The 12,147-nt window shown below is 40.8% G+C and overlaps 1 protein-coding gene across 1 annotated transcript; it reads right to left on the bottom strand.

The window, feature by feature from the left end:
• Positions 1-968: 968 nt before the first annotated feature.
• FAM3B (FAM3 metabolism regulating signaling molecule B) lies at positions 969-11,283 on the bottom strand. Its single transcript, XM_015631687.3, has 8 exons — positions 11,119-11,283; positions 7,617-7,754; positions 6,729-6,852; positions 5,924-5,979; positions 4,411-4,461; positions 3,659-3,746; positions 2,802-2,934; positions 969-1,485 (listed from the first exon to the last, which is right to left on the bottom strand). The coding sequence occupies exons 2-8, from the start codon at positions 7,639-7,641 to the stop codon at positions 1,396-1,398; spliced, it is 567 nt and encodes a 188-aa protein (XP_015487173.1). The 5' UTR covers positions 7,642-7,754; positions 11,119-11,283; the 3' UTR covers positions 969-1,395.
• Between the last annotated feature and the right edge of the window lie 864 nt (positions 11,284-12,147).

Genomic DNA, 12,147 nt, shown 5'->3' with positions numbered 1-12,147 from the left:
AAAAAATAAATATTATTATTAAGAAGAATGACTTAATGTGGAAAAACATTGAAACAGCTACTGAAGTACTCTGTTTGTATCCACCTCATCAGCAGCAAGGTGCTAAGGAGATACCACCGAGTCTGCCAAAGTCAAATTGAGTCAGACTAATTTAAGTGGTTTTTTTGGCAGTGTCCCTGGGCTATGGAGCAGTTTGCAAACCAGTAGCAGGAAACTTTAGGGACTGGTGAGAGACACAACACCAGAACGATGCTGGGAACACAGAAGTGACTACAAGTGTCAGCCACGCTTGGAGATTTGAAGCTCCCAAGCTTCACTTGAAGTTACAAAGGGAGCTTCAAGCAGGAACCACAGAACTAATGTTTCAATGTTGAGAAAAATGTAAGGAAAGATCAAACAGGTGGGTTCAGTTGAGGGAGGAGAGAGTAGATGAAGACACTCATCAGACTGGTATAAAAAGAATAGTGATGAGTTATTCTCCATGTAATTGGCTTGGTCCTTTTGGGTTAATTCCATAGGTTTGGGGAATAATTACAATAACAATGGAAAACTGCAGGAAGCAACTCAGAGTTATGGAATCAGCCATATGGGAGACTTCTGAACCAGAGGGTTCAGAAACATCACTTAAGACCAGTCCAGACACTTGTTGTGCTTCAAAAAAAGGAAAATTGAATAAACATTTCTACAGCTTCCTTTCAATCACGTTAACATGAACAACACTTAGGCTTGCATGAAGTCACTACATTTTTTAAGTAAGCTGAACTTACAGGAAGAAAAAATAATTAAATCAAACTATGTAGATTTGCAGCTTAAATTTGGCAAAATAATTCAAGTAATTGGATCTTTATATGTTAGCATTGCTATTCTGTGTTATTAACATCACTAAAATCAGCTGAACAAATGTACCTGCTCTTGCCATACTTTCTCTGAACAGAAGAAATGTTATTAATAAACTGACATCAAAGTCATTTGCTGTATTGCAAGTGATTTTATATTACAATTTAGACTAAGTTCTATTTCTGTATTTGTATTTAAAGGGAACCAAAACAAAAGACATACTAAAAAGAAACAAGTAAAACCAAACCCCTAAAATATTAATGACAATGGATACTCACTTTCAGAAATCCTGGCATTTTATGACTGACTTCCTGAACATTGCAATTCCAATTGCAAATAAAAATAAAATACTAGATTATTTTATTTCCACTTCTTATCAAAATACCTATTTGTTTTCAGATTTGAATAAAACCACAGAGAGGAAGAATAGGTTAAAAACTGCACATTTGACCTGTTTTACAATTGGTGTTCAGAAGCTTATTGAGTTCTGGAGGCAATTTAATAAAGTCACAGATATGAAAATATAGAACTGTCTTTATTAATGAGGTATGTATTTGTTCAGATCAGGTTTCTTGGGATACAGCCTTCTATTTGGATTTCAGCTGGCCAGCCTTTGTATCTGTCCTTCATCTGGTCAGAGTGGTTTATCTGTAAAAGTAAAATAAATTAAGAAAAAAAAAATCATCTTTTAGTATTTTTTCTATTTACATACCAGTTTCTCAAACCTTATACAAGAGGAGGGGGTAATGAAGGAGGACTGGGAAGCTGAGGAGAATCTTGCACATCTTGCTAAACATAATGGGTAAAGATTCTGTCAGAGTCTCTCTTACACAAAGTGCTTTATTTATTTCACAGATGGCTGTCATGATATAAACTAAATTGAATATCTTTGTCCAGCAGAAGCTCTGAAATGGGAAGAATATTGCAAAAATATTCTGCACCAGCACAAGCTGGGGGTGACCTGCTGGGGAAAAGCTCTATGGAGAAGGACCTACAGGTCCTGGTGGGCAATGAGCTGTCCCTGACCAGCAGAGGCCAAAGATGCCAATGGTGTCCTGGGGTGCATCGGGATGAGCATTCCCAGCAGGTCAGGGGATGCTGCCCCTGTGCCCAGCCCTGGAGGCACCTCTGGGCTGCTGTGTCCAGCCCTGGCTCCTCAGCACAGCAGGGACAGGAGCTCCTGGAGCTGAGGAAGGGCCTGGAGCATCTCCGTGCCCAGGAAAGGCTGAGGGAGCTGGGGCTGCTCAGCCTGGAGAGGAGCCCCAGCGGAGAGGGGCCTCAGCCCTGGCTGTGCCTGGGTGTCCCTGGATGTCCCTGTCCGTCCCTGGCTGTCCCTGTCCATCCCTGTCCATCCCTGGCTGCAGGAGGGGCAGAGCAGGCCCAGGCTCTGCTCCAGGCCCAGCAATGGCACCAGAGCCACGGGCAGGGGCTGAGCCCAGCAATTCCCCCTGCACAGGAGGCACAACTTGTGCCCTGGGCAGTGCCCAGCCCTGAGCAGAGAGCAGAGAGGGGCTGGAGTCTCCTCCTGGGGATATTGCAGAGCCCTCTGGACACAGCCCTGTGCCCGCTGCTCTGGGATGGCCCTGCTGGAGCAGGGAGCTGGCACCAGAAGAGTCACCACGGTCCCTTCCAGCCTGACCATTCTGTGATCCAGTGATATTCTGGGAAAAGAGCTGCACTGTGGAAGTTTGACGTGGCTGGGGAGGGAATCAGCATCATCAAGAGACCTGAACTCTGCACTGGGTTTTCTCATTTCTGTCTGCCCTGGTCACACAGATGAGCAGGGCTGGGCTTATAGAAACTGAACACAACAAGGGCACAGATGCAAACAGAAATCTCTGTGAAAAACAGTATCTTTAGTCCTCCTGTCCACTTCAAGTCCACTTACCTGTGGGCAAGTTATTCCCAAAGTTTTTGGCTTTGATATACAGACAAATAAAAAGTGAAAATGAAACAAATCTGACCTTTTCTTTTTGGATATTATCTGGCAGCTTGAAGCCTTTGGCAGCTATAAAAACCCAACTTGATCTGAACTTTATATTCATTATTTCTTTACTTCCCAGTTCTTCCACTAATTTTTTGGTGTAATCTTTCAACCTAGGAAAACATAGTGAAAAAATGAGTGTTAAAAATTCAGGATGTGAAAAATAATGAAAAAGATCACGGCTGATTCATGCTTTATATTCAGCATTAAGCCTGCAGAAGCAAAAATGAGATTTAAATAGTCCTGAAAGCTGTGGTAGTAGCATGACATTGAATTCACAGAGAGAATTGAATTTATCAAATTTTTTCCTTCTCAGTAAGTTCCTGATATTAATACAACCTGTTTGTGACAGCATAACAGAAAGAAAAATGTATCTCAAATGCTTCTGGTGCTTCAGTCCTTCCTAAATAAGGACAAGGGTGCCAAACATGGATTAAGTCTTTTCCTGGATAATTACCATATAATGAACTCAGCTAAAAACCCCCAAAGATTCAAAAGCACCTGACAAATCAGATTATGATGTTAGAAAGAATGTAAATTAGAGACATCATAATTGGAGGTGTGGATAAATAACATTTCAGAGTAAAGAAAGCTGTGACCCAGACATAACAGCAGTGCACTTTGGGGTGATTTTAACCAATATAATATCTACCCATCTTACAGAGCACCAGCACACAGATGTGTGCAGTCATGGAAAAGACACAGAATTAAAACTTTTAGACAAGAATGGAGAGAACTCTTGAGTGTAGAATGGAATTTACCATTCCTTTACACAATTCACAACAGTAATTCTCCAGCTTTTCACTGCTCTGCCCCTCAGGCTCCATAAGCTCCTACCTGGTGCTTGCATCATCTTGAGTGGCCATCAGAAGGAGGGTCCCTTCTGGTGCCTTCTTGATGTAATCTGCCATCTCCCCTGAGTGGTCTGTGGAGTCAATCACACAGCTGGTTATTCACAGCCCACACATCCCATTCCTACTCATGCACCCATGGGCACCAGCATTTTAAAGGAAATTCCTCAGGAAATCACCTTCCAGTGCCTTCAGAGCATTCTGGTTCTCCTCACCAATAGATAACATTCAACATGTAGAAAATGTGTCAAAAGCTGTTCTTAAAGTAGATAATCTTTCCAGCTAGGTGGAAAGATGTTAAGAGACAGATTAGCAAATTTCCTATGCTGATTTTATAACTATGCTGATTTTATAACTAAAATAGAACAAGATATGTCAGGAAAAGGAATTTTGTTGAGTGAAGTAATCTGGATGTCATACCTGGTTAAGTGCTATTCCTACCAGACTGAAATAATGGAGACCAAAGAAAAAGACAAAACAAAAAAAGGGAAAATAATAAGATAATTTGAAATAGAAGATAATTAACTATCTCAACCAACAGGAGAAATCCAGCTTTTCAGGCAAAATTTGTCATCATATCTGGCCAGAACATATTTTATGAAGACAGCAGCTGCTTGTTTCTAGCTGATCCCTGTTGAGAATACAAAGTCAAACAGGAAAGAGGAGGGTAATTACATGAATCTGGCTTTTCTTAATTCTTAAACACTAACAAATGCTCTGTTGAACTCTTTTCCTTACCTGCTGCCCACATTCCAAAAAAATTTGTTGACATGTGTTGTCCTGTTTTATCTGTAATTTAATAAAAAAAGGTCTAAATATGAGCAAATAAAATATTATTTTATTCAACAGGAAAACATATCATTTTCAGTTAAAGCTAGGCATCCCTAATTTTGTGTATTTGGCTTCTTTTGTTTCAGTTCTTAAATTGGAAGAAATATAAAACAACAAGTTTAAGATTTGGAGGGAATATTTTGTTTCATGTAGTCTCTGAATCATTAAATGTGACTGAAAAAAATTACTACTTCTTATTTTAAAGAAAAATTAATTTTTTTTTGATATGTGCTTCCATGTTTTTGTGTCTAAATATAACATACTAGGTCATAGATAGGAAAATTGGTTAAGCCTATCTGAGTGAGCTTCATCCTATCTTGTGCAGTGTTTGAGATGCTCAACCTTTCATCCATAAGATAATTACTGAGAACAGTTATTATCTTGTCTGATCTAAATAGTGCACATGTAAAAAAACCCATATTTTGCTGCAGACTGGTGCAGGATAATGGACAGATTTACCTGCTCCTATTTGCCACCATCTTGCTTGTGCATTCAAGATGAGTATTTCCTCTCTTATTCTCATTTTTAACTCATTTTTATATTTTATACCCAGTAAAGATTTTATGGTTGTTGGAAAAAAAAAAAGCAGCAGTTAACTAGGGAAAAATTAGGAACAGATTCTTGTCAGTGGTTAATTTAACCTTCAGTGAATTCATACAAGTTTAGACAAAGTCAAGATCTTGCTTAGCAATAGTGAGACAAAAATAATTTGAATATATCAAAATACAAGTGTTTCCTGATCAAAGCCAGCTTGACTGTGCCTGTGAACTCCCTTTCTTCCCCCTCCTCCACAAGATTTAGGCATTAATTTTTCCCATTATTGAATACACTGCACTTCATCACTGTTCCCATTCATCTAAATCAAAATTTAGGATTAAAACCTAGAATAAAAAAACACCTGCTGCTTACAGTGGCTTTTACTACAAGCAAATGGCAGCTTAATATTAATTAAAATTTGAGTTTGTCTTTCTGTACTCTGAATAAGTCCAGAAAAGAAATTTGTACCATGGCTACACCTTGAGGCAGAACTGGAACTCTCAGTTCCTGCTTCCCCCTTATCAGTGGAGCAGCAGATATATTTTACCAAGGGAGTCCTTCTGCTGGAGATCACAGATATTTTTGCTGTGCTACAAGTCTTTTGTCTAATAAAACACACTTACACCACATCTGTGTGCACATTTTCTATTCTATTTTCCTATATTGATTATGAACATGTTTCTTTTGTTTGCCCAGAAAACTGTTTTTATCATGCAGATTTGTTTTTCTTACATTAATGTGAATCAGGTTTGCAATGTTTTCCTTTCCCTTCCATAATATCTGGTGAAAAACCCCACAAAACAAACTACCCAAGCCCCCCAAGAACACTCATAATTTATTGTAGTACAAAAGTATGTCTCTCTCTAACATTTTTTTCTCTTACAATTCACAATGGCAATGTTTATACCACTTCCATCTTCATTCTTGTCATTTATAAGCCTGGAATTGAAATAAATACAATATCAGTAAAATACATCTGTCCAGCAGTTCTTTACCAGTTTACCAATGCTAAGTAATTTTCTGATATTTATGTTTTCTTTAGTTATATAATTTAAAACTCTATTGTAAACAAGAGCTTAAAAATCTTGCACAGTGTATCAGCCAGTTTCCTTCAACAATGACTCTTTCAAAATGAGCCAGATCAAGGAAATATTTCATACAAGTGCAGCCAGAAAGATAAAGGAGGAAAAAAAAAGCACCAAAAACAAGATAAAGTGGTTTTGTGTCTGTACTGTCTGTGGCTTATGTCTCCAGGAAAGGTCACTGCAAGGTTGTGAAGTGATTTCACCTGTCCAGTTTGAAAAGCCATGAAAGAACCTGACTTTCAGAAGGTGCTGAGCAGTCAGCATTCTGCAAATCTGCTATCCTGCCCCATGAAAATTAAAAATCCTACTGGAAACCAACAGTTTATGTAGAAGAACAAAGAGAATCACTGGAGATTAGGAAAAAAACCAAACAATAAAACTAACAAACAAACAAACAAAAAAACCCAACCTGAAACAAAACAAAACAAACAAAAAAAATAGAACAGGGGAAGAAGAGTAAAATACTGTCAGATAAATTCTGAAGTTTTCCACCAGAATAGCAGGCCCTGGCAGGAGCTCAGTTGCTGCTGCTGAACCAAACCCAAGCACCTTTTCTCACACTACAAAGCTCTTGCTTAGGTGTAAAGTTAGAGTGGTACTCACTGCTCATCCTCAAAGCAAATTTTAGCCTTCTTCTGTTTGCCACCGCCACTGAGGATGCGATAGGCGAAGTTCCCAGGTGGGCAGGGAGACCAGTGGTCACATTTCTGCCTTTTGGGGGCTGGAGCTGCAACAGCAAAGATGAAAAAATGTTTTATTGGATGCTGCATGAATAATTTCTACGTGGGATGAATCCCCTAAAGTTAACGTGCTAAACTCAAACATCTCAACACAGAATCCTGGCAGTTCTCTGGGATCGTGGCAACTTCATCACAGGTTTGTTTGGGGGGGAAGTTATCACTGATTTCCAGATAGGTATAATTGAAATAAGGTAATTATTATCTGCTATTCCATGTAACAGGAAACAAGGGCTATAAGGATGAAGGTTTCCCACCAACAGCTTGAAGTGCATAGTTATCATTCTTATTTTAAGCCCTTTTTTAATACAATAATTTAGTCATAGAATGACAAAAATATACACATTAAGCCACCTGTTCAGAGTAGAACTAAAAAATAATGAGAATTTACCCACAAAGTTTAGTTAGTGGTTCAGCTGTTTATCATAAATATAAAATACATGTAATAGAACCAAAGCTGCAGCTTTGCACTTTTATGCTGGCAAACAAATAAGGTTTGTAAGTTCTTACATCAGTGTTCAATGAATTACCTTTGTACCCTTGCAAAAATAGGCTGACATTGTGTTTCTTCAAAAACAGTCTGTCAAGAAAAGGTTTAGCTTTGCTTTAATTAACTTTACAGTCAACTTCATTCTTATAATAGCACATACCAAATATTTTCTTAGCTAACAAGCTGTTTGTCATTTAGCACATAAATAAACATTATTAGATGAAGTAGAAGAAAGAAAAAAAGGAAATAAATAAAACTACATACCCCTCAACACCGGTTTCTTTACCATCTCTTCAAGTGCAGCAATAGATAGTGTGTTTTGGTCCACATGATCAGCAATCAAATATCCCAAATACCAAGCAGCGAAGGATGTCAACAGCAATGCAAATAATCTCAGAAGAGCTGTGAAGGGGGAAATAAAAATAAATAATTTAAAAAAACCCAAAACTACAAAGACATAAAAATGTTTTCATAGCAAGACAAAAAAATCCTGCCATTTTTTGGGCATTGCTACCTAAGCTGGCTGGTTTTTGGCTGTTTCACTGTGCTAACCACAGCCTTCAGAGATGTGGCAATAGAGTATTTGTTTACATTCCTATCTAGGACAACTCCTCTTATTTCTAAAACTTGATCTTCAAGCAGAAAATTCCCCCCAACACTCCATTCAATCCACATCCATAATACCTCAGAGAAACACAAAGTTTAGCTCAATCCTAGTAGGATTTTGACTCTGAAAAGTATTACAGAGGCATTCTGCAGTTACTATTGATTTTTTGAGGCATGCAAACACTCCAAGAATGGATTGAAACACTGTCCAAACAGGGAATTCCCTGTGTTCTCAACATGCTGGGTTGAAACAGCAGAAGGCCCAAACAATCCCTTTCAATCAGCTCTGACTGCATTCAAAGCATCACAGAATTATCTGGGTTGGAAGGGACTCAAAGTTAATCCACTTGTCCTCCCTTCAACGAGCAGGGAAATCTTCAACTGCATCAGGTGGCTCAGAGCCCTGTCCAGCCTGACCTGGGGTATTTCCAGGGATGGGGCAGCCACCACCTTCCTGGATAACCTGTGCCAGTGTTTTACCACCCCTGTTGTGAAAAGTTTCCTTCTCATATCGAACATCTGCTTTTCCTCAACACCAAAAGCGCTAACAGGCTTTCCTGATGAAATACAACACCTAATTTATGATGCTAAATGAAGAAATGTCACACTGCAGTAGTGGAACAGGCTGTTTTGGAGGCATGAGTCACTTCCTGATGTGTAAAGAACCATCCTTGAAAAACAAGGGTCTGTTAAAGTGGAAAAAAAAAAGAAATTTATTCGTTTTATAGTCCTGAAAATTGAGTTCAACAGGACCAATGTCCAAAAATAAGCAGTATGTTTACTTTGCCAGCCCTCTAAATATATACTATATAGTCTGAATCTTCCTTATAACAATTTACATTCATAAGATACTTCTTTCCTTTCCTTGTTGGAACTGTCTTTTATAAACATTAAGATTTCTGCCCTACCCTTTCTCTAGAATAAGGGCAAATTCTTCACTTGTCCTCCTCAAGTCCTGTTTTGCGAGTTCTGGCACTCCTGTGAATTCTGCCCATTTGGTCTGCATCCAAATTCTGAAAAATTCAGAATGAACACACTGGTCCAACAAAGACATTCCTGAGCCTTTACTTCTGGTTATTCATGCCAGAAGGAACTTCAATATTTTTTTTCCATAAGGGCAGACTTTATTCACTCAGGTTCTATTGATAATCCACCATAAAGACTGAATTTTTCCTCTCTAGCTACTCCCTAGCTGTATTTGTCCATGTGGTTATTCCTGCATTCTCCCAGCTTTAAAAATAAAAAGCCCAACGAAACATTGCAGAAACATTTGTGTGACTACAGATATTCTGATAAACTCACTGTTTTCATCAAAGGATTAAGACTGAGAAAGTAATATAATGGATCTTCAGATATTATAAATTTCCCTAAGTATTACCCATGAGAAATCTCCCACTCCACCACGAGTAGTGGTGCAAACCCACACTAAAATAGTACTGAAATTACTCTGACACTTCATTTGTGCAGTGATGTGAACACAAACACAGACAAAGTCCACGTGCATAAACCAGGAGGCTGCTGGAACCAAGCAGAATGACCCCAACCTTTAATACCTTTTAATACTTAAAAAAATACCAGATTTCTATATAAATATATTTAATTCATAGAGGAGGCCAAGTCACAAGTGTCAAAGACAAAACCCAGGAAGAATGAAGTGAAAATGACAATTTTATTGAGAGATTTCAGTGACTATTTCTGGGGAGGGGATGGGGCGTGGTGCATTGCAAATATCAGTGAGAGCACCAGTCAGGTTTTGCTCTGCTCATTCCACAGTTAGCTTGGCAGGTTTATCTCTACAAGGTATTTACACTATTTTCATCATGATTATGCAGCAACTCTGTTGGAAAATGGGCTCAAGAGTGCAGCATTTTACCTAAATAGAAGAGAAAGCACAAATGACTAACTGCTGTTATGCCTGATGTCATTCCCTGGTGTCTGGGAAAATCCTGGAACAGATCATCCTGGCACAAATGGGATCAGCATGGGTTTAGGAAAGGCAGATCCTGCCTGACCAACCTGATCTCCTTTTATGACCAGGAGATGTGGGGAAGGCTGTGGATGTTGTGTCCCTGGACTTCAGCAAAGCCCTTGTCACTGTCTCCCTCAGCATCTCCTGGAAAAGCTGCAGCCCAGGGCCTGGACAGGCACATCTTCCCTAGGTTAAGAATTGTTAATTGCATGTCCAAGCCCAGAGGGTGGTGGGGAATGGTGCCACTCCCAGCTGTGTCCAGGCACGTGTGGTGTCCCCCAGGATCAATTCTGGGGCTGGTCAGGTTCAATGTCTTTATTGATGATCTGGGTGAGGGGATCAAGGGCACCCTCAGTAAATTCACAAACAAAACAAAGAGTGGGAGTGTTGATGTGCTGGAGGGCAGGAAGGCTCTGCAGAGGGATCTGGACAGGCTGGATTGATGGACTGAGGCTTGGATCAGTGTCTCCAGCAAGAGCAGGACCCACCTGTACTGGGCACTGGTGAGGCCACACCTCAAACTTGTGTCCAGTTCTGGGCTTCTCACTATGAGAAAGGCACTGAGGGGCTGGAGCTTGTCCACAATGGAGTTGGGAAGGGTCTGGAGCCCCAGGAGGGGCTGAGGGAGCTGGGAAAGGGGCTCAGCCTGGAGCAAAGGAGGCTCAGGGGGCCCTTGTGGCTCTGCACAAGTCCCTGGCAGGAGGGGACAGCCGGGGGGGTCGGGCTCTGCTGCCAGGGAACAGGGACAGGAGGAGAGGGAACGGCAGGGGAGGCTCAGGTCAGACACCAGGAGGAATTTCTCCATGGAATGGGGGCTCAGGCCTCGGGAGAGGCTGCTCAGGGAGGTTTGGAGTGCTCATCCCTGGAGGAGTTCAAGAAACTGAATGTGGCACTCAGTGCTACTCTCTAGTTCACAGTGTGGTGATCAATCAAATGTTGGACTCAGTGATCTTGGAGGTTTGTTTCCAACCTAAATGATTCACTAATTCTATAATATATTCTGCATTTTACTTAGAACACAAGGTTTATAATTGTTTTTTGAAATATGCCTTTTAAGTCTCAAGGAATTCATTTACCAGCTCTCCTGCGCAGTTTGTACTCAGTTCTCAAAACTCATGGAATATTTTCACTGTCAACCAACTTTTGGTTTTCCTTTCTGGGACTCAGAAGGCATCAAGAGACCTCACTGACCTGAACTTGCTGGGTCCAGCTGGCTCTCTTAGGTTTACTGAAGTTATTTATCCTGCACAACTCCATTCATTTTTGGGTTTCTCCACTGACACGTGCACACCTATACACAGTTAACAGCAAAGCTATAAACTCAGGTGAAGTTAAGATAGTGAAGAGGGCTTAATATTTGTGATTAAGCAATTAAGAGTTATAAAGCACAAAGTCTAGCCTGCATGCAGGAAAGGCAGGCTCTGCTTTTGTTGACACAGGAGGCTGTGGTTGCTCAGCACCAAGGAGCAGTGTGGGGATGGTGAGCTGCAGAGGTGCTGCTGTGCCTCCCTCGCTCCATTTCTGCTGTGGAGGAGATCCCTGAGGGTCACAGCTGTGTCCCTGCCATGGGACAGAGAAGCTCAGCAATACTCACAGTGCTGCGAAGAGAGAAGGCAGGAGGAAGGACAGGCAGGATGGAGGTGTGGCAGGACACGTGAAACAGCAGAGAATAAGGAAAGGATGACAGAACCACAGAATATCCTGAGTTTGAAGGGACTCACAAGGATCATCCAGTCCAGCTCCTGGCTCACAGGACATCCCAACAATCCCACCCTGTTCCTGAGAGCCGTGTCCAAACCATTCTTGAGCTCTGCCAGGGTCAGGGCCCCACTTCCCCAAGAAGCTGTTCCAGTGCCAGACCATTCTCCAGGTGAAAAACCTCTCCCTAATATCCCACCTAAACCTCTCCAAAGGGAGCTTCCTGCCATTCCCTCGGCTCCTGTGTCAGCAGCCCCACCTTCCAGCAGCTCCCAATTCCCCTTGTCCCTCAGGTGCCTCTTGGCAGCAACTCAATCACTAAATGTGAGCCCAGGATGGGTTATTCTGTGTTATTCTGTGTTATTCTGTGTTGTTCTGTGTTGTTCTGTGTTATTCTGTGTTATTCTGTGTTGTTCTGTGTTGTTCTGTGTGATTCTGTGTGATTCTGTGTGATTCTGTGTTATTCTGTGTTATTCTGTGTTGTTCTGTGTTGTTCTGTGTGATTCTGTGTGATTCTGTGTG

The sequence above is a fragment of the Parus major genome, chromosome 1, assembly GCF_001522545.3.
Source record: "Parus major isolate Abel chromosome 1, Parus_major1.1, whole genome shotgun sequence".
Taxonomy (NCBI): Eukaryota; Metazoa; Chordata; class Aves; order Passeriformes; family Paridae; genus Parus; species Parus major.
Note: the sequence above shows the minus strand (reverse complement) of the source record. Positions and strands in the feature narration are given on the sequence as shown.